Source organism: Stegostoma tigrinum, chromosome 23 (assembly GCF_030684315.1).
Source record: "Stegostoma tigrinum isolate sSteTig4 chromosome 23, sSteTig4.hap1, whole genome shotgun sequence".
In the NCBI taxonomy this organism is placed as follows: Eukaryota; Metazoa; Chordata; class Chondrichthyes; order Orectolobiformes; family Stegostomatidae; genus Stegostoma; species Stegostoma tigrinum.
In genome coordinates, this window is record NC_081376.1 from 38,440,074 (window position 1) to 38,463,887 (window position 23,814).

General features: G+C 41.5%; 1 protein-coding gene across 2 annotated transcripts in view; it reads right to left on the reverse strand.

Annotated features, from left to right (window-relative positions):
- pkd1a (polycystic kidney disease 1a) overlaps positions 1-18,997 on the reverse strand; it is a 179,607-nt gene extending 160,610 nt beyond the window's left edge. For both annotated transcript variants that reach the window (XM_048551749.2, XM_048551751.2), the window contains exon 1: positions 18,694-18,997. In XM_048551749.2, the coding sequence (XP_048407706.2) occupies positions 18,694-18,956 (263 nt within the window). In that variant the 5' untranslated portion in view covers positions 18,957-18,997. The remainder of the gene's footprint in view (positions 1-18,693) is intronic.
- Between the last annotated feature and the right edge of the window lie 4,817 nt (positions 18,998-23,814).

The following is a 23,814-nucleotide window of genomic DNA, read 5'->3' on the forward strand; positions in this document are numbered from 1 at the left end:
AGCCTTCTTTTTAAGATCTTGCAACCAGTTACAGTATAAAAATATGAATTGTGTCATGGCATTGCTTCAATATCACAACAACTGCACATCACAACATTACAACAAAAGACAACAGCCCTGTGGGCAACCTGAAAAAAAATGCCAAATAATTTTTCCACTTGAGTACAGTCATGACATTTTTCCTCTTTTAATGCTCTCCCCTTCTCTTCTGTTTGAAATTTTATTCACCGTGTTCCATTCACTCTGTTTTGCATGCTGAGAATGGGAACAACATTAATTTGCATTGTAACAATGCTAATTTTCAAGCACTGACCCTCATAAAGATCTTTAAGATCCTTGCTTCTTGATATATAGATGAGTTCGAGCAGATACAAAGTAAATGCCAAATTTCAAAGATTTATCTGAACTATTTCTGGAGCCTGGGTTGTGGAAAGAGAGTGAACCTAAAGCTTCACCAAACAGTTCATTTTTAAGGAGCTTCTTAGAAGAGGTGAGAGAAGCAGAGAGGTTTGACCAGTGAATTTCAGAGTGGCCTAAGTAACTGTTGGCATGGCAATCAACAAAGAGAATTTGGCTCAGTGAACACACTTGTGAAGTGCCTCAGTATGTTTAATCACATTCAAAGTACTTTACAAGTGCAAGTCGATGTTCGGTATGAGTCATCCCGACTCACTCTTTAGGCAAAGCTTGACAATCAAGTCGTAATGATTCACTGTCATGTTCAAACAGCAGCATATGGAAATGTACTTACTTCATTCCATATTCTCTCAGAACTAATTTGGTGTTTCCACAAAAAGCATTGTCCCCCACAGTAATGCCAGCAGGGGGCCCCTAAGTTTGGAGTAAATCCAAATGTGGAATCTCGTCAGACATTTTCCTGGAACAATCCTGGTGGGATTTTCCTAGGAGGAGAGGTTGAAGAAACTGGGAAAGTATTCCCTGGAGTTTAGATGTAGGAGAGGTGACCTCACATAAACTTACAAAATTGTTCAACAGATTGACAGCCTAGATACAGAAAGGACCTTTATCCTGGCTATGAGGCACGGAACTGTGAGACACAGCTTTGGAATAAAGGGCAAAACATTTAGGTCTGAATGGAGGAGGAGCCCCTTCACTTAGAGGATGGGGAACCTTCAGAATTCTGTATGTCATAGCACTGTGGAAGCTCAGTCATCAAGTACACTCAAGGCAGAAAGTGATAGATTTCCAGTTACAAATGACATCAAGGTATGTGGTGTTGAGCTAAGTGGGCTCAGGTATCATTGCACAATTATTCACAACATATATATTAATGACGTTATTAATGAGGCAAGCAAATGAACCACCGCAAGTTTGCAAATGACACAAAAAGTAGTTGGAAGAGCAAATGATGAAGATGACACAAAGAGTTTGCACAGGGGTATACACAGGTTAAGTGTGTGAGCATAATCTTGGTAGATTTGATTTGATTTATTATTGTCACATACTGAGATACAGTGAAAAGTATTGTTTTGCATGCTGACCGGGCACTTCGTAACTACATCAGGGTAAGAGAACAGAATGCAGAGTAGAGTGTTACAGCTACAGAGAAGGTGCACAGAATGATTAACTGTAACATATGAGAGGTCCTTTCATAAGTCTGATAAAAATGGGGGAGAAGCTGTTTTTAGATGGAATACAAAATGGGATTGTACACTTCGGTCAAAAGATTAGAGGAACTGAATATTATTGAATTGGAGAAAGACTGTGGAAGAGTACAGAAAAGGACAATTTGGGAGTCCTTATCCGTGAATCACAAAAGGTTAGCATTCCCATTTGGCCGATAACAGGGAAGGCAAACAAAATATTGTCATAGAGCCGTATAACACAGAAGCAGACACTTCAGTCCAACTCATACATGTTGATCAGAAATTCCAATGTGACCTAATCCCTTTTGCCAGCATTTGACCCATATTCCTCTAAATCCTTCCTATTGATATACCCATTCAAAAGCTTTTTAAATGATGTAATTGTACCAGCCTCCACCACTTTTTCTGGCAGCTCATTTCATATATGCACCACTCTCTGCATGGAAAAGTTTCCCCTCAGATCCTTCTTAAATCTTTCCCCTCTCTCCTTAAGCGTATGCATTCTAGTTTTAGCCTCTCCCCCCTAGGAAAAAAGACATTGGCTTTTCACCCAATCCAAGCCCCTCATGATTTTATAAACTTCTACTAGGTCCCTCCTTAGCCTCCAATGCTCAAGGGAAAACATTTTCCAGCCTAGTCAGTCTCTCCCTATAACTCAACCCATCCAAACCCAGCAACATGTTGTAAATCTTTTCTGCACCCTCTCAAGTTTAACAACATCTTTCCTATTGAAGGTGATCACAATTGTACACTGTGTTCTAAAAGTAGCCTCACCAATGTCTTGTACAACTGCAACATGATATACCAACTCCTGTACGCAATGTTCTGACCAATGAAGGCAAGCGTGCCAAATGCCTTCATCACCACCCTATCTACCTGCGACTTCAGTTTCAAGAAACTATGCACTTGCACCCCTTGGTGTCTTTTGTTCAGCAACAATCCCCAGGGTCTTACAATTGACTGTATAAGTCCTCCCCTGGTTTGTCTTTCAAAACTGCAACATCTCATTTTTATTTAAATTAAACTCCATCTGCCAATCCTCAATCAATTGGACCATTTGATCAAGGTTTCCTTGTTCTCTGAGATAATCTTCTTCACTCTCCACTACGCCGCCTATTTTGGTGTCATCTGCAAAATTACTAATCATGCCTCTTATATTCACATTCATATCATTTAAGTACATGTTGAAAAGTAGTCGACCCAGCATTGATCCTTGTGTTACCTCGATGTCATAGGCCTCCAGTCTGAAAAACAACTCTCCACCACCACTCTCTGCCTCCTATCTTCAAGTCAATTTTGTATCCAATTGGTTAGGTCCCTCTGGATCCCATGTGATCTAACCTTACTAACCAGTCTATCATGAGGAACTTTGTTGAATGCCTTGCTGAAATCCTCACAGACAAAGTCTACCACTCTACCTTCTTTGTAACCTCTTCAAAAGACTCAATAAATTTAGTGGAACACGATTTCCCAGGCATAAAGCCATATTGACTGTCTCTAAACAGTCCCTTCCTTTCCAAATGCGGTAAATCCTGCCCCTTGGCATCTCCTCCAACAACATACCCATCACTGACATAAGGCTCACCAGTCTATAGTTCCCTGGTTTTTTCTTTCAGCCTTTCTTAAATAATGGCACCACATTAGACAACTGTCAGTCTTCTGGCACTTCACCCCAGGCCAGCGATGATACAAATTTCTCAGCAAGGGGCTCAGCAATCTCTTCCCTAGCTTCCACAAAGTTCTGGGAAACGCCTGATCAGGTCCAGTGGATATATCTATCCTTATGCATTTTAAGACCTCCAGCACTTCTTCTCTGTAATGAGAACTCTTTTCAAGACATCACTATTTATTTCCCCAAGTTCCCTAGCTTCTGTGTCCTTCTCGGCAGCGTAAACTTTGTGGGCCTTTATTTAAAAGGGAATGGTGCGTAAAAGTATAAAAGTAGAAACCTTTTGCCAAAACTATACAAGACACAAATAATAAACTGTGAACAGTTTGGGCCCCTTACCTAAGGCATGAGATACTGTTTTGGAAGCATTCACATGGCAGAAACCAGGCAGAAGGACTGTCTTATCAGGAGAAATTGAGTAGATTGGGTCTGTAAATATTGGAATTTAAAAGAATGCAAGGCATCTTATGGAAGCATACAAGATTCTTAGGGAACTTCACAGGGTGGATATGGAAAAATTGTTTCCAGTTGAACAAGGGAGAATTTAGGACCAGAGAGCATAATTAAATGATTTAACACAAAGAGGAGAAATTTCTTCTCTCAGAGGGTAGTGAATCTGTGGAATCCTTTATCACAGTGGGCTATGTAGGCCATTTAGTATATCCAAGGCTGAGAGAGACTGATTTTTAATCAGGAAGGGAATCCAGGGTCATGGGAGAGATAAGAAAGTGGAGTTTTGGATTATCAGATCAGCCGCGATCCTGTTGAAAGGCAGAGCAAACTCAATGGCTGAATGGCCTACTTCTGCTCTTATATCTTATTGACTAAAAAATTCCCCAAACTGGGCCATTTGGTGGGCAAGCAAACAGGATGCAGAGATGGGCTGAGAGGTGGCAGATGGAGTTCAACCTGGATAAATGCGAGGTGATGCATTTTGGAAGGTCGAATTTGAAAGCTGAGTACAGGATTAAGGATAGGATTCTTGGCAGCGTGGAGGAACAGAGGGATCTTGGTGTGCAGATACATAGATCCCTTAAAATGGCCACCCAAGTGGACAGGGTTGTTAAGAAAGCATATGGTGTTTTGGCTTTCATTAACAGGGGGATTGAGTTTAAGAGTCGTGAGATCTTGTTGCAGCTCTATAAAACTTTGGTTAGACCGCACTTGGAATACTGCGTCCAGTTCTGGGCGCCCTATTATAGGAAAGATGTGGATGCTTTGGAGAGGGTTCAGAGGAGGTTTACCAGGATGCTGCCTGGACTGGAGGGCTTATCTTATGAAGAGAGGTTGACTGAGCTCGGTCTCTTTTCATTGGAGAAAAGGAGGAGGAGAGGGGACCTAATTGAGGTATACAAGATAATGAGAGGCATAGATAGAGTTGATAGCCAGAGACTATTTCCCAGGGCAGAAATGGCTAGCACGAGGGGTCATATTTTTAAGCTGGTTGGTGGAAAGTATAGAGGGGATGTCAGAGGCAGGTTCTTTACGCAGAGAGTTGTGAGAGCATGGAATGCGTTGCCAGCAGCAGTTGTGGAAGCAAGGTCATTGGGGTCATTTAAGAGACTGCTGGACATGTATATGGTCACAGAAATTTGAGGGTGCATACATGAGGATCAATGGTCGGCACAACATTGTGGGCTGAAGGGCCTGTTCTGTGCTGTACTGTTCTATGTTCTATGTTCTATGTTCTATGTTCTAGGATGTAGTTATAATAACTCAACAAGAGGCAAGAGATATCAAAGCAAGGCCTGGCGACATACATTGGATCTTCTAAGTTCATGAAGTAAAGAAAATTAGAAATAGTACCTGGAGTTATGGGCTAGTTTCCATTGGCATTGGCCCATCCATCAGTGGGACAATCTGGGATCGGATTCCAATTAGATTGAATTTGTTTAGCCTGTACCTCAGGTTGTTGAAAGGATAATGAGTGATAATTGGCCTTCATGGAGTTAAAACTGAAATGACTGTCTCACAGATGCAACCGTTAAGCAAGCATAATGCCAGATGCAAATTCCAAAGACCTCATTCCAGGCTTGGCAATGGCTTGTAAAATGGCCAAGGGGCAGTGCTTCATATCCTATCCACTCGAAGGTAAAAATAGCTAACATTCTAAAATGCTACTTGTCAGGAATGAATCCCGATCAACTTCAAAGAAACATGCTACAAGCTACACACCTTTTCGTAGTGCAAGAAATTGCACCACTTGGTCAACAATGGAAGCGTTCTTGCATCTGTATTGTAAGAGTCTAGATTCAAGCCAAAATCGAATTAAACATAGAACATAGAACAGTAGAGCACAGTACAGGCCCTTTGGCCCACAATGTTGTGCCAACCTATTATCCTACTAAGATCAATCTACCCTGCATCCCCTACATTTTATTGTCCTCCACGTGCCTATCCAATTCGCTTAAAAGTCTTTACAGTATCTGACTCCACTAACACTGCAGGCAGTGCATTCCACACACCCACCACTCTCTGTGTGAAGAAACTACCTCTGACATCTCCTCTTATAGCTTCCTCCAATCACCTTAAAATTATGCCCCCTTGTAATAGTAATTTCCACCCTGGGAAAAAGTCTCTGAGGATCCACTCTATCTATGCCTCTCATCATGTTAACTTTAGCAAGGATTTGTCAGAGTGTTCAACACAATGCCATATTCATCCACCTATAATTATTAATGTAGCTTTGGAAGTAACAGGCACACTTAATCAGCAAAGTTAAATTCTCAGAGCTTCTTGGAACATACATTTTGTGGTCAACAGCACAATATTCCAACATGTAATGCAGTGCAGCGAGCAAACTTGCTAAATAATGCAAGATTGGATCTTGAAACTTTAAATACATCTTTCCATGTCTTTTTGATACACATACAGAGCTGATGGGCAACATTATTAATTCTGTGCAACGTTCTCCTCTATTTTAACATAAATTACTCGCATACCGAAGAGAAAACAGGCAGTAATCTTGACAATCCTGTCAAAAGTAAGAACATAATATGGGTTTAATTTACCAGTGCTGTCCTAATGGTGTCCTTTATTGTTGGACAGCCTGCCTTTTGACATGGTCATTAAACTCAGAGACCCCATGGCACCACTTTGAAGAAAAGCAACAAAGTTTTCTCCACTACCCTGGCCAGTATTTATCCCTCGATCTATATCACTTAAAACAGATGCTCTTGCCAATTCATTTTGTTGCTGTTTGTGGACAACTGCTGTGGGCAACTCGATGGTTGTGTTTACTATATTACAGTGGCAAGCATGTTCCGAAAAAGTACTTATCCAATTGGAAAACGCTTTGGAATGCTGTGAGATCACAATAAGGTGCTATATAAATGCAAAAATGCTTCATTTTCATGTAGGTTTACATTACATATTCCTTCCTTTGTGTTCACACGTTGGAGTCCAAATGTAAAGTGGTATAACATTTTTCACAGCCTAAATGGAGCTTTACTATCATGTATATAGCCCAATATGCTTCCTTCACAAGAAATGTGTTTATGTACATCAGCACGACAATGTGTTGCACCTTATTTTGTTCTGTACAGCTCAACAAATCATCCTTTTCTTTGTGCCTAGTCTGTACTGACATAATTTATCTACTAGGCCTTGGCTTAAACCAGTGACTAATTCAGATTCACACTGAATAAAACTTTGTAAACAAAGCATACTAATTAGTTAGTTACGGCTGAAGTGTTCATATTAAGGATTTAATTTTAGAGTGAAAAAGAACTGAGTTACGAAATTAGAATATTTATTATTTATTTTAACCACAGTGGGACATGAGTTTAAATTGTTAATGCTGGCACTTACTGTCCTTGAAGTGGTTGCAAGTTGTCCTCTTGAACCATTCCAAAACTATTGGTTTGGTACAATGAGGGGGTTTGTTGGAGATATTTCAGACGGCATCTAAGAGTCAAGCAAATTGCTGAGGATCTGGAGTCACGTGTAAGCCAGACAGAGTCAGGATTGCAGATTTCCTTTTCCAAAGGCATGACTGAAACAAAGGGGATTTTTGCATCCCTCTGAAATGTCCATGCTCAACTAATTCTGGCTTCTTCAGGATCCTTGATTTTAATTGTTCCACCAATAATCTTGCTGTCAGCTTCCTGAGCTCTGGAAAATCATAGGCACTTTATTCTCTACGATGTTCTTTAAAACCTATCTTTTAGACTGACTTGATAGCCACCTGCTCTAAAGTAAGTACTTGCTTTGGTAACTAACTTTGCTTTATTACAAAGCATTTAGTGATATTACATTTCACTAAATGTAACTTGTTGATTCTAGTAGTTACATGATAATCATTTCTGATTTTTTTATTCCAAATTTATTTCCTAGCCAAATTTAAATAACCCCAGCTATCATGGACTGATGTCTCCATATCATTAGAACAGGTGAGCAGTCTGGCCATTGTACCTGCTCAGAAAGCAAGCTTTCAAAATGTTTTGATGTGAGTGTAAAAAAAACCACTTTCCTTGTTAATACACTCCTGTTCAGTTAAACTAGTTTTACCACACGGTTTCAGTACGGGAATGTGGTGTGTTGTTTGTCATTTATATAAGTGATATGAATGAGAATATAGAAGGCATGGCTACTAAGTTTGCGGAAGACACCAAAATTGGTGGGATTGTAGACAGTGAAGACAGTTTTCTAAGAGTACAAAGGGATATTGATCAGATGGGTCAATGGGCTGAAAAATTGCAGATGAGTTCAATCTGGCTAAGTGTGAGATATTGCATTTTGGTACAACAAACAAAGGTAGGGCTTATACAATTAATGGTAGGGCCTTGGGTAGTGTTATAGAATAGAGGGACCTATGGGTGCAGGAACATAATTCTTTGAAGTTTGTGTCACAGTCAGTGTGGTTAAAAAGATGTTTGGCATGCTTGCCTTCATTGCTCAGTCCTTTGAGTAGAGGAATTGGGAAGTCATGTTGAGTTTGAGCTGGACATTGGTGAGGGCTCTTCTGGAATACTGTGAACAGTTCTGGTGGCCCAGTTATAGAAAGGATACTATTAAACTGGAGGGAGTTCAGAAGAGATTTATCAGGAGGTTTGAGTTACAAAGATGGGTTGGATAAGGCTTGGACATTTTCACTGGAGTGTAGGAGGTTGAGGGGATATAGATAGAGTTAATTGTATTTGTTTTTTTTGGAGGATGGGGGATATCAAAATGAGGGGGCATATTTTTAGGGTGAGAGGAGAGATACTTAAAAAAGACATGAGGAGCAAATTTTTTACACAGAGGGTGATTCGTGTGTGGAATGAACTTCCTGAGGAAATGGTGGATGTGGGTACAATTAAAATGTTTAAAAGACATTTGAATAAGTACATGAATAGGAATTGGAGGGATATGGGCCAGGAGTACGTGGTGGGACTAGTTTAGTTTGGGATTATGTGCCGCATGGGCTAGTTGGGCCAAAGAGTCTGTTTCCATGCTGTATGATTCTGTGACTCCGATACTATGAAAGATGTTCAGGTACTTGCTGGAACAGACAAGTCCAGTCGAAGTGCACTGAATAACGTGCCCTATCGCTGAACATTTTCTTTTTCCTGGAACTGAGGAACCCATCTCCAGTGAGTCAGTGGGCAATGAACTGGAAATTTGCTTACTCCTGGCGTATAAAACAATGCCTTCCTGGTGAACAAGCCAGTGAAAATCAGGCAGATGATCCCACGCATGAGTTAAACTTTATCTTTTTTGATTTTTTTTTAAGTGTTTGGGTTATGCCATAAGGTACATTCATTACCAAGTCTGTAGACATTACATCATGTTCCAACATCAGACCCTGTATAATCCTCACTTCATTTTAGTCTGCACAGTCTCAGTTTTTTTGGCTTCCATGTCCTTGCTATTTCCTCTTCAAATTCATCGGGATTTTGACTGCTCCAAGTGTTTCCTATTATATTCCATCTCACATTCTTAAGTGCTTGCGAAAAGCATTTCTTTTCTGTTACTACAGCTTGGAAACCAGGTTTAACACAACAACTTCCTTTATTAGAGCAACTTTTATCCAGGGGCTTTGCAGAAGGGTAATTAGAAAAATATCAATACTTGATCAATGAATTAAACATTAAGGCAAGTGGCCAAGAATATTGGTCGAAGTTGTGGGTCCTACACAGCAATGTAGAGGAGGAAAGAGAGATGTAGAGGTTTGGGAAAGCAATTCCTGAGCTTAAGACAATTAAGACAATTCCTAAGCTTAAGGGGTGGACAAGAGCCTGAATTTGTAAGTTCCCAACTATAATAAATGCATTTCAGAAAATGTAATATGAATTGCTGAAGTATTGGCTGTGCATATAAACAAGCTGCGTACATTTTTATAACTAAAATCAGTACTCTGATATCCTAACAGCAGAACCATAGAGCCATATGTATTTTATATATCTGTAAAACTACTGATCCCAGGACCCTGAGCTGTTGTGCACAATAAAATGCAAGTAACACAGTGATATCTGTATGTATGTAGCTTCCATTCTGTGTCATTCTTAACCATTGGCATTTGAGGGCGATTACTGTGTGCAAATTGGCTGTTGATTTGCAACAAGTCAAAAGCGTCTGCAATTCAAATGTATTTATTTCGCTTTGCAGGTATTTTGGAACAGTCTGAGGTCATAAAAACACAAACCTTTCATTCAAGAAATAAAAATAATCTTTAGCGAAAAGAAAATGTGAGAGATAGTAATCCACCAGTAAACAACTGCAGATATGTGCACATACCCGCTAGGCAGACAGTTCAACAAGTCGGTGGGGGTGGGGGAGAGGAGGTGGTGAATAGTCCAATCATGATTAGCTGATGAATAAACAACTTAAATAAAGTTTAAAGTACTGCACATTCTACGGTCCCTTTATGGTAGATTCACCTCATTCTGAAAAGGTAAACAGCAATGTGGATGGTAGATTAATTATTTAAAGAAACATAAAACAAAGAACATGACATGTCATTCCAGTCAGAACGTCACGATTCAGTGGCAGTCAGTCTGCTCCCCTGTGGTCGCACTTAAACTGCTATCAGTTCCTGCATCCTAAACATTCAGTTTCTGTTGAGCTATTTGATGAAAATGTCCTCTTCCATTCTCTCCACATGGAGAATTCTTAGTCATCTACAAGGACATTATTACAATGGCACATGTGTTGTCAGTGTGCAAACAGTATATGAACTGATGGAACAACAGCTCAAAATTCTGCGTTAATTGACAACATTCAGACCAAATCCTTCAGCAAATTCAAAAGACATCCTTCCCTGGGTGGGCTTTATTCTAATTTTAATCTTTCATCATCTGTTCTCCCCTTGACTGGAGGGTGAGGATTACCTCTGGGGAAACAAAATGCGAGAGATCACAGCGGATCATGCAGCATCTATGGAGAGAAAGCAAACTAACATTTCGAGTTTAGATGACTCCACAGCATCTGCAATAATTTCCTCTTACCTCTGGGGACTTGCAGATATGCTGTATTTTTATACTGGTCACAGTTTGTTATCCTTCATAAGATCATGTCCAGCTTCTCCTGTACAGCATACAGATCAGAATTGGACCAGCCAAGAACTCATTAAGTGATGGAGGAGGCTCGAAGGACAAATGGCCTGGCCCTGCCCCTACACATCTTTGTCTGATTGTACTTTTTGTTTATGCAAGAAACAGAGGCCAGCTGGTTAAATAACTGGCTGTGTATGTGTCCTAGTCTTAAGGAGATGAGTAGAACGTCACAATTAACAATGACTTCGAGGTAGCAGTCTTGCCTCTGAGTCAAAAAAGTTGTGGCTCCATTTCACAGAGTCAAGCACCAACTTTTTTTTATTCACTCATGGGACATGGACATCGCTGGCTGGCCAGCAATTTACTGCCCATTGCTAGTTGTCCTTGAGAAGGTGGTGGTGTGCTACTTTCTTGAACCACTGCAGTCCATGTGCTGTAGATAGACCCACAAAGCACTTAGGCAGGGAATTCCAGGATTTTTACCTGGTTACAGTGAAGGAACAGTGAAATATTTCCAAGTAAATATGGTAACTGGTTTGGAGGGGAACTTGCAGGTGGTGTTCCCATGTATCCACTCCGTTGTTCTTCTAAATAAGTGGTCATGGGTTTAACGATCGGTTGAAAACACAGTTCTGGTCCTGTCATTTGCATAAGACCTTGAACTGAGAACTCTTCTGCCCTTTCATATGGATGCCATCAATCCTGTGACACCATTTTGAAGATAAGGAAGAGTTTTCTCTTCACTATCTTGGTCATTATTAACCCTCACCCGACCAGTATCAGTAAAACAGATTATCCAAGTATTATTACATCACTGTTTGTGGGAGCTCACTGTACCCAAATTGACTGCTGTGTTTATAAATTAGAACAGTCGTTACATTACAAAAAGAATTTGGCTGCAATGTTTTTTGGGCCATCTTGAGGTCACATAAGATGCTGGATAAATTTTTTTAATGGCACTTGGCTGAATAATCAAAGCTCATTGGCAAAACAGAATTTCAAAAACACAGCTAAAAGCAAAGTTACCAACAATGGTTGTAGAGTGCACCTGATCCCACACAGAATCTATAAACCATACATAGAGGAACATTATTGCCACTGGTTTGCCAACATCGAACTTGACTTATCTTCAAATAAACTGGGATTCACATTTCTGATTGACAAGTTTCTCAACAGTGGGAAAGTCAAGATTCTTACAGTTGTGCAACATATATTGTGATTAACAGCTTTGTCTGCAACAGTACTAGACTCACCAACTTTAAGGGCATTTAAATGGTCATTGGATAAACATATGGACGATAATGGAATAGTGTAGGTTAGATGGGCTTCAGATTGGTTTCACAGGTCGGCGCAACATCGAGGGCCAAAGGGCCTGTACTGCGCTCTAGTGTTCTATGTTCTACGTTCACTCTAACAGATTCAAATGTCAAATGACCATTCTTAATTTAGAGGGACCAGATTTTCTAACAGTAATTATTGATAATGTGAGCACTGTATTCTAGTGTCACTTCTAAATGTGCATTTCCAAAAAAGTCACATTGTAGCATATGTATTGATAATATGAGCACTGTATTCTAGTGTCACTTCTAAATGCGCATTTCCAAAAAAGTCACATTGTAGTATATATATTGGAATTCTTTCCCAGACTGAGAATGCGAACTGCACAATATTTTAGGACCCTTAATTAACATTTTAAATAATAAGTACATTTTTAAAAACACATAATCACTACAAAGAAATATCAACATTTACTTCCCACCCCAAGTGCATCAGTGCAAGTATAAAATGTTCAATTCTTTCATGTGCTGTTTTTTACCATGGACAACATCCTTACCTTTTGATGTTAATGCAATAATGAGAGCATATGAAGGAAATTAAAACTGATATAGGGACAAGTCAGAACTGTCAGTGATAATTTTTTTTTCCATTCCTCTCTTGAAGGCTCTAACTCATGACTCCCCAGAGCCTGTGCATTATTTACAAGGCAAAAATCTGGAGTATGAGGAAGTACTCTCCACTTACCTGCTTGAGTGTAGCCTCAATAATACTGAGGAAGTTTGACACTATGTGGAACAAAGTAGCCTGCTTGATGCACACCCTATTGATAAACTCAAACATACACTCCATCCTCTACCAATGTACTGCAGCATGTGCTATCACCATGATGCACTGCAGTAACTTGCCAAGGTTCCTTTTGTCAATACCCACCCCTCCAAACCTGTATCACCTAGAATAACATAGAAACACCTATAATTTCCTGTACAGGTCCAACAACCATCCTGACTTGGAAATATATCAATGTTCCCATCATAACAGCATAGTGGGTCTACCAAAACTACATGGACAGCAGAGGTTCAAAGCGGTTGCTTCATCACCACCTTCAAAAGAGCAGCCAGAATGGAAAATAAATATCAATCCTTGCCGACAATGCTCACAAATGAACAAAACAAAATCTGTGATATCAGTTCTAGGAGGCCATCTGTAAAGTGTCTAAAGTGAGAAGGCTAGTCTAGTTTGGTAGTTTGGTAGACCATGTTTCACTTCCTGATGCTTCTTTCCTCAAAACAACACAGATTTCCCCCTAAGAATTCAAGGAAAGGCACTAAATGATTAGTAAATTTTATCTGTCTTCGTTTGTTACATCTTTGGAGCTCAGTTGTTCTTTTGAGTATTTTCCTGATCTTGTCCTCAGCATTACTATAATAAGGCATTGAACATTTCTGAAGGATTGGATGATGCTTCATTAAAATACTGGGTGCCTTCGAGATGTCAGTTAATGACAGAGCGTCCAGTGGAACATAAGCGGCCGGCCATGTCCATCCAGCTCCACACTTTGCGATCTCAGAAAATAACTGGTTTTGTTTTTGTCTGGCTTTTAGATAAGGTTCCGTATGTGAGACTTCCAAGAAGTTTAAAGAACTGGTTGGTCTCTACTAGATAGTATGGAAAGCTGGAGATACAGGCAAATGGAATAAAATAAATGTTTTGAGAACTATGGAACAGTAACCATCATTGTATTAAGGGAATCTGTTCTGAATTCAATGCTTGTCTCACTTCCAAGCTCATAGGGTTACACTGAACATTCTTTAGGAGACTAATGTTGGGTATTAGAAACCTGACTGTGTAGATTATGTATGGTCTAAGGAAGAAAATAAATTGATGAATGAAATAGCTATTTGTCATTTCCCATTAATTTCTGAAGATTATGGGCAGTTAGCCTGAAAAACAAAGTTTCCAAATAACGTAATCATGTCGAAGATTGCTGAGAATCTATTGGAAGCTGCAATATCCTGTTATTTTCTGGATCAACGTTACATTTATTCAGCAATAGCCATTACAGTACACACAATGAATGAAGGTAAAATGACACTATGTCTACTCAGGCACACAAATTATATGATGTCTAGTGAGATCCAATGTCAAAGTTTAAAGTTTATGCAATTTTCTATTTATTTGGGATGACTCAGTGATGTGTATTATCGGGATACCACTGAACAGCAACATGTCTGTGACTGCTTAAACATATATGCAGACATCATTCATCTAACCACAGCTTCATAGTCAGCAGTATGAATCAGGTGCCTTCGGTTGGGTCATGTCTAAAGCACAAGATCTACAAGTTGCAGTCATCCCTGCATTGTATACACAAGTTATTCTTATAAAAATGCTGGTTTCCCATTCTTTTAGGAACCCCTGCTGAAAAATTCATTGTGAGTGAGGTTGTTAACTTGCTCTCCGAGCTGGCTTGTTTTTGTTCAGACGTTTCATCACCATGTTCGGTGATATCATCAGTGGGGCCTCTGATAAAGCAATGTTATTCTACTCCGCTTGGAATTTAATCAGTTGTGTTCACTATGGTGAGTATTGCCATTTCCGGTTTTGATCTGTATGGGGTCCAATTCTATGTTGTTTGTTGATTGAAGTATGGGTGGAGAACCGTGTCTCTAGGAATTCCTGTGTGTGTCTACGTTTAGTTTGGTTTACTAGTTTGCTTTGTCCCAGTTAAACTGATAGCCTTCATTGTCTGAATGTACAGATATTAAGGAGATGCCATTGTGCCGTTTTGCTGCTCGTTGATGTTCATGTATTCTGATGGCTAGTTTCTTTCCTGTCTGTCTAGTGTAATGTTTGTGGCAGTTGTTGTGTGGTATTTTGTAAACCACACTTGTTTGGCACGTCAATCAACAAACACATAGCATCGGACTCCATATATAAACCCACATATATCAAAACCAGAAATGACAGTACTCACCATAATGGACCGGACAGTGTAAATTCCAAGTGGAGTAGAATAACATTGCTTCACCAGAGATTCCACTGATTATGTCACCTAGCATGGAGACAAAACGTCTGAACAAAAACAAGCCAGCTCGACGAGCAAGTCAACAACCTCATCCACAACCCGAGCTACAGATCTTTGCCAAAACATTATTCCTTGTGAGGCTGCTGTCCTAAAAGTTTCTTGCTCCACTGTTCAAAATCCTCAACTTTGTGATTAACAATTTGTCATCAAAAAGAAACACAGCAACTTACAGTTAGATGACATAGTCACTCATGGTTAGAGGGTGAACTTCAGCTGTGCAGAAGGACCACTCATTGTTTTGGGATCTTTATGTCCTATTGGTCCAGGAGCAAAACAATCATTTGTTCACACCCTTTTTAATTCTTTCAGTATTGAATATGTTCCTCTGTTTGCACTGTGGTATACTTATATTGCACAGTGGCTAAGGCATTTCATTGTTTCACAACTGACAGTGACCTCACTTCGGCATCACCCACTGTCCCTGTCATGCAGCGTGGCTGATGAGAGAATTTCCATCATAGCTGCACACTTCCTTTCCAGTCAAAGGGTTGAGCACATTTTTCACCATCAGGAAGATTGTGATGGCAACCAATTCACAGAATCACACAAGGGTTACAGTGCAAACGGAGGCCATGCAGCCTGTCTTGTCTGCGCTGACTCTGCAAATGAGCATCATGAATTAGTATGATTCTCCTACCTTTTCCCCATGCCCTTGTACATTGGATGATTATTTAAATAGAAACAATGCCCCCTTGAATGCCTTAATTGAATCTTCACTTCCAGGATGTGCATTCGTGACCTGAATGCCTGGTTGTGTGAGTAAGTTTTTCTCACACATTGTATTGGCTTCTTGTGTAAATCAGTTTAAATGTGTGCCATCTCATTCTTGACCTTCTTATGAGAAAGAGCAGTTTCACACTTCACATCGGCTCAGATGATGTCGCCTAGATTTAAAAAATTAGCTTGCTCTCTCTCCACAAATGCCGCCTGACCTACTGTGATTTCCAGCATTTTTGTTTTGTTTTCGGTACTGCTTCCAGAATCTGCAGTAATTTTCTCCCCATCAGATCTCATTTTGACCTTCTTCTCTTCAAGGAGGACAGACCCAAACCTTTCCAGTCTATGGTCTAAAGATTTTCATCCCTGGAACAATCCTTGTAAATCTATCCCATTGCATGTAACACTGTAGTGAGCTAGTCCAGTATGGTATCAATATAACAACAATATTGTACAATACATGTGGTATTCCGTCCAAAATTCTTCACAGGAACATAGGCACTGACACTGAGCCACATGGTAAAACTGTATTGAAGTAGGTGGCTAAAAGGTTGCTTTTAGTGAATGACTTAAAGGAGGAGAGAGGTTGGAAGGTTTAAGAAAGAGGAATTCCTGATCTTAGCTTCTCAGCAGCTAAAGACATGTCCACCAATGGAAGAGTGCATGAAATTGGAGGTGAAAACAAGTACAAACACAAACCAAGTATGGTGATGAAACATTATCTGCTGTTCCAGAGATCTGTTGATTATTATGGAAAAATCTCCAAAGTAGTATTTGCGCAGTTCTCACCAGAAATGCAGCCATTACAAAATGTGCACTGTGGGCTTGGACAAATAATAATAAAGCATGGAAACAGACCCTTAGGTCCCACTTGTCCATGCCAACCAGATATTAAGGGGTGGCACGGTGGCTCAAGGTCAGCACTGCAGTCTCACAGCACCAGGGACCCGCGTTTGATTCCACCCTCGGGCGACTGTCTGTGTGGAGTTTGCACATTCTCCACGTGTCTGCGTGGGTCCCCTCTGGGTGCTCTGGTTTCCTCCCATAGTCCAAAGATGTGCAGGCTAGGTGGATTGGCCAGGCTAAATTGCCCATAGTGTTCAGGCATGTGTAGATTAGGTCGGTTATAGAGGGATGCTCCAAGGGTCAGTTTGGACTTGGTGGGCCGAAGGGCCTGTTTCCACACTGTAGGGATTTGATTATTCTATATCCGAAATTAATCTAATCTCATTTAGCAGCATTTGGCTCATATCCTTCTGAGCTCTTCCTATTCGTGTACCTGTCCAGATGCCTTCTAAATGTTATAATTGCTTCCGCTGGCAGTTCATTTCCATCCAAGCACCAACCCCCGCGTGTAAAAGTTGTTCCTTAGGTCAAATCCTCAGCAACTCTCAACAAAACAAAAAAGCGAAATAAGATTCTGCCGCTCAACCCTGCTGAATACGTTTGAAAAATGGAAAATAGGCCAAAATCATTCCCAAGCCAATCCACTTCAACACCAGGCCATACATTACTTCACTTTAACGCCCCCAACCCCTCCATCCAGCATCAAACTTGTAACCAATACTTCCTATCTCTAGTCCCCAAATATATAACGCCATCCCGGACCAGAGTAGGCGAAATCCAGAATTTTACACAGCCAACAGCTTCCTGAAACCCTCCCGCTGGCATGGCATTACTTCATGTGTGTTAAACATTCCACCTGGCTCGATCCAGTTCTCCTAGTGATTTCTGCTGTAAATAATGCTCATTTGTTTCTTTTTGCTCCTCTAGTTTGTGGCTACGCAAAACAGTGAAATAAAGTTCTCCTCACGAGTACGCAGCGGGCCCTAGTCAGTGAAAAATCCCCCAAGTCGTATCTGAAAACAGCAGCTACAAAACGAGATAATAGTCAACAAAACCGAGCGGTCGATCCAGGCATACAAACTGGACTGAAGGCAATTTTGAATTACCGTCTTAGGTTTGGACGGATGCTTTGTGTAAAATTTTAATCTGTTTATGACATTTCAAGTTCTTTCCTCATTACGTTCAGACATTCCAGCTCTAATACAGGAAAACGGAATATGACACTTCTTTTCCAAAACTAGTTGTGTCGGTATCATTCCCACCCTCTCCTTCCCCACAGCCTACTTTATACAGAGAGAAAAAATAACATTTTTGGAATTAAATGCTGTCCTCAAATTTCGCCCAGCTTCCTCGAAAACAATTTTGATAAGGCTTTTAAAACACACATAGCCAAACATGATGAGTCACACACTACATATCCCTACTGAATGCAGATTTCCAGCTCCCCACTGTAAACTTCTCTTTCGCTGAGCTTCTATAAGCCTTGTTGAAACCATGAGCAACTTTGTGAACATTTCTGAACGCCTTCACGGTTGCCGGCCAAGTCTTCAGAGGCAAACAAAAGCTTATGTAGGCGCCGTCGAAATGTTCTGCTCTCCTTCAACCATGCTCAGCTATTTTTCTGTTAGATTCGCCAGAGAGAAAGGGGAAACTGCTGGACAGTCGAGGGAAGGGTTCACCTTGATAGGTGCACCAGGAGTCGAACTGAATGGTGAAAGTGTACCTGGGCATCAGGCTAAACCTTTGGCCAGACTAGTCGGCGGTGCTGGGACTTTAAAATCCTGAAGGCTTTGAGAGAGTATGGCATCTCAGAATGTCGTGTCATGAAATAAACTGAATGGGGGTGGTTAATGTACTTTCTACTATGTCAAATTGTCACTTACTTTTTCGGAAGTTAAGGATAAAGTTCTTTATTTTCCGGGAGAGGGGCAAACCTTGAATTGGCAGAGCTTTTACAAAACAATGACAAAAACAAGAATCACAGCATCTGATCGATAAGCAAGTACAGCGACTTACAGGACAGTGGTGTTTGGAGGCAGATCCATCACTCCTGGTGCCTGTTGAAGCCCAGCCTTGGAACAGTTAACCGTACAGGAGGAATCCCAGTGAAAGCAGCGGCAGGCTGTGGGACAGGGTAGACAAGCAGCCAGGCCAGACGCTGCTGCCAGGCACAAGGCAAGCGAGAAGAGGCAGAAGGGAAGCGGGCTGCACAGTGCAGGCTTCGTGGGGACTGGGGCGCCATGTTGCTTTGCTGAAATAAGAACATTTCTATAAGGCATAGCTCTCCGGCATTACATCGCCGCTCGGATCTGCTCGACACTTTCTTCTGAGCAACTCTCCCCCCCTCCCTCCCTCCCACCCCCCCTCCGCACACCCAGGCAGAAAGACACGCTCTTCACTCTCTCCCTGCTAACTCGCTCAGAGTGGACCGCTCGCTAAATCCCAACTATTTCCCTCCCCCCTCCCCTCTCCATCCCCTTCCCAGGGGGAATGTCCTTTCACTCCTCCCTCCTCCTCCTATCGCGTGTGAACTTCCTACTCTCCACATTCCCGTTTTGTGTGTGTGTGTGTGTGTGTGTGTTGCTTAAAAAGGCGATGCTGCGTCCGGCCACTGGGGTGCGCTGACCACCACAGACTGGGGGAATCTAGAAAACACTTCGTGTCGATTTCCCCCAAACACAGGGAAACGGTGTTAGCTGAACTGCCTCATTCTTCAAGGAAAGAGGACGGGGATAAATGGAATTGTGCGTTTTGTCCCTAGTGTTATTTATAAAATCGAAACCATTAAAAACAACTGGCAATGTAATTTGTTGGAGGTTTAAGGAAAGGTTAAACATGTACAAATCACACCGGTTTATTGCACTTCTTGTTGTTAAATACCTGGTTGAAAACATTTTTTAAAAAACTTTTCTGTTTCTTATTTCTCTAACGCACATTTTAGACATCCACGTGGAGCGTCGACTGGGTAATATGAAGGACCTCGGATGGATTGGGGGAGAGTCCAGTTCTCCTTAAAAGGCCGAGGGAGTCGTGACAGAGATGTTCATAATCACAAGGGACCTAACAGTGTAGATAGGGAGAAACTGGAGGATGCACCGAGACCCAGAGGGCCCAGATCGAAGGTGCCTGACAAAAGAAATAGGGCTGACGTGAGGAAAACGCCCAGTGATTAGATTTCTGAGATTGTGGCAGAGGTAGATTCACCAGTGAGCTTTCAAATGAGACTCCTACTAAGAGAAATCAATTCGAAATATTTTCGAGGAAAGAAATGAGGCGGAGGTGGACGGTGGGAGATGGGGTTTGCTGAATTGCTCTTACTGAGACTGGGCACCAGCTCGAAAGACCGATTGGCCTTCTGTACTGTAAGCATCCTCTGACACTAATCGCAGTTTTGAGAACTATACAAACTGTTAGATTTTTATTTAAGAATATACTCCAAACATATCATCTGTAGCACAGTGAGTAGCACCCTTACTTCTAGACTGAAATTCCGCTCTGGAGAGTTAAGAATGTGGGCTGACACTCCAGTGAGGTACTGAAGATGTGCTACACTGTCTTGTGATTGAAACGTTAACCTGAGGCCTGCTGTCCCCTCTCTCTTACTTCATCCATTCCTTCCAATCTCTTCCGATCTTTGTCATTGATTCTCTCTCCATCTTTCTCATTCTTTTCTCTTCCTGTGTTTCTTGATTTCAGTCCCCTTCTCTCTTTTATTTCCCCTTTTTTTCTTTCTTGGCTTTTATTTGCTCTTCCTGTTTTTCTTCCTACCAATCTCTATCTTTCTGCGTTTTTTTTTCTTACAATTTTTCTTCCGATCGTTTTCTTTCTCTTTTCTGTCAAACTCTTCCTTAAATCCCTCCCTTTCCTTTTCTCTTTTTTTGTCTTTCTCTGTTTTTATCTCTCTCTCTCTGTTTCTCACCCTCTCACGTTCTTTTGGAGTTTCATTCTTTCTCTCTCTTACTTTATTTGGGCACTTCTCTCTTTCTGTTTTTTTTATCTCTTTCAATGGCTTTCTGTTTTCCAGTCGCACTCTCTCTCTTACTTCCCTTCATATTCTTTCACTCTTTCTATCCTTTTCTCTCTCCCTCTCCCTTCACAAATGTCACAGTTATGCGAAACTGACGCTGATATACCGAATTTGTAGCTGCAAACAATTCTATATTTGTGCAACACCTTCCTGGTAATAAAATGTCCCTGTGCATTTCACAGCAGCTTGATCAGACACAAAATAGTTACCTTGTAAACTTCCACTAAAGTGAAACTCACAAACTGATTCGGGACCAAAGAAGGATCTGAAGCAGCAGCGGCTGAATCTTTAGAAATAGAGAAAGTGGCAGGATCAATGAGAGTTACTGTATGAGAAAACAACAGAACGAAAACAGGAGATTGTGCAGGTGGGTTACAGGGTTGGGGGAGGGGGGTAATCTGCAGATATTCAGCACGTCAAGCAAATTCAGTGGTAAAAAAACAAAAATTCAGTCAAGATTTCAGACCGCCAGCAAGATTAGTCCTCAGTTCCCAGAAAGGGCCTTTGGGAAAGTACCTTGGAGAGAAACGGTGAGACAGACTCATTGACCGCCACCCAACCCAACAATTTCAAAGCAGTTCCACAAGCCAGCAGTGGAAGGACGAACGTACAGCCTTAACAAAGGAACAAATGAGCACCAGATCAGGGAGTGTTAAATACCTGTATAACATTTAGTTGCCAACTTTCCTAGGAAGAGAAATGTGAAGTGGCCACAGAGACGACTGTTAAGGAAATCGTATCATCAATGCAACAGTTTCAAGGAGTATGGGTTTACGGAGTATGTCTGCAGGGGCTGGTGTGCATTTAGGTGCCTGAGTAGGTATAGGGATCTGTGTGTGTAGCTGGCTATGTGTGTACGGGTCTGCGTTTGTGTCGGGGTCTGCGTTTAGGTGTTTTGTGCCAGTATGTGTATGTGTTGGTCTCTATGGGTTTCTTGTATGTAGGTATTAGTGTGTCTAGGTGTCTGACGTCAGTAGATGCCTGTGTTTGCTGATCTGTATGATTATTTGTGTAGGAGTCTGTACCTGTGCAGGAGTTTTTGGTTTGGGGTGTCTCTGTGCACGTAGACATCCGTGCATATGCAAGGTTCTGTATATGTGAATGGGTTTGTTGGTATTTGGGAATGTGTGTGGGTGAGCAGGTCTAAGCATTTGTCAGCGTCCGTATATGTGTAGGTTTCTCTGTGTGTGTAAGGGTCTGTATGTAGGTGTCTCTATGTGTATAGGGTCTGTGTGTATGTAGGAGTCTCTATGTGTGTGGGAATGTGTTAGGAGGCGCATGTATGCCTGTGTGTAGGGTCTTCTACATGTGCAGGCCAGTGTGGGGTGTGTAGTGGTCTGTGTGTGAATCCGTATGTGCATAGGAATGTGTGTGTGTGTGTTGGTGGGGAGGATTTCTGTGTGTGTAGGCTGTGTGTATGAATCCGTACATGTGTATGCGTGTGTGTAAATACCTGTATAACATTTAGTTGCCAACTTTCCCAGGAAGAGAAATGTGAAGTGGTCACAGAGACGACTGTTAAGGAAATCGTATCATCAATGCAACAGTTGGTGTGTGCGTACACGTGTGGACATCTGTTAGTGGAAGGCGGGGATCTGCGCGCGTTTGGGGACTCTGTATGTATTTGTGTGTGAGCGAATATTGCTAAAAAGCAGTGGCTGAAAGAATTGCCCGCCACCACCAATGACATTTTATTCTGTAAAAGTACAAAAAATACCGTAATTATTTACCATGCACCACGTGATTGATGTACACGGCTGGGCGGTTGGTGCGGGTTTCGGGATGTTCACTGTGATAGTCATGGAGCGTGAGAGTAGTTATTTTTTTATATGAGAATGAACCGTCTTACAACTCAGCAGCAATGGGGAAAGGAACCTCACTCTGTCTGAGGTAACAAGGTGTGGAGCTGGATGAACACAGCAGGCCAAGCAGCATCAGAGGAGCAGGAAGGCTGACGTTTCGAGTCTGGACCCTTCTTGAGGGTCTAGACCCATCCACCTTGTTATCTCAGATTCTCAGAACCAGCAATGGGAGCAGATTAAAAACAAACTACCCATTGCTCCTCATTTCCAAAACAGACACAACTTTCAAACCCACGAGATGTCCGTCACTTCTGGCACACAGGGACACTGCCAAAGTGAGGTTTATTTGTCGACTCCCTTGATGTCATTATAAATCTTGCCTGATACCATTAGTCCTCCAATGATCTTGTTATAATCATGCGTGATTGTTACTTCAAACAACTATTGCCCGTTCAAAGCAATAAAATTACATCTGGACTCATTTGCAGAATAACTACAGCGAGACACCTGTAGCTATTGTAATACCCATTGTAACTGCACGAATCAGAAACAGGACGTTACCACTACATGTTGATATTAATCACGCTTTGAACTAAGAGAACTTGTATTACTATGAAGTAAGGTAACGTTGCCAGAGCATTACCATTAGAGAGCGATGACTGGTGATAGTTTAAACCAAGGATCACCATGCCTGGGGCGAGCCGAGAGATTGAGAAGGAAAGTGAACTGTGCAGCACATTGAATTGTACGGAGTATGCTTCCAGTACTGTGCGCTAGGGAATGTCCAAGATGTGATTATTTCTTTGCTGCCTCCGAATGGCAAGGTTGAAATGATTTCTTGAACAGAATGTCAGCGGCCATCCTCGACGTTATCAAACACCCGGCAGCTTCGTCAGTTTTGGTGTCGGGGTGATTTCATTGTAAAAGTTCGGATGGAAATCTCACCCCCTACGGCCCCGTTTGATTTCAGTACCAGCGCCCATCCGGAATACAACCAACGAGGCGATTGTTTCGCAGTGGGACATCTCGGGGGGGGGGGGGAGGTAGAGATGCGAATTCTGCTTCGTTTCCAAATACCTTCTCGTTCGGAGCCAGATATAACAGATCATTCTGTAGGGTGTCATCCCCAACCTTCCAGTTCAATTCCCATCTATATATAAAACAAACATACTATATACATATAAAGTACTTTTTTCACAAATACATATACCCAACTAAACTACAGTGGATGGATTATTATTCCAGATGCATTGAAACTGGGAATGAGCACCAGGTCTACGTGGCAATAAATTAGATAGCATGTGGGTG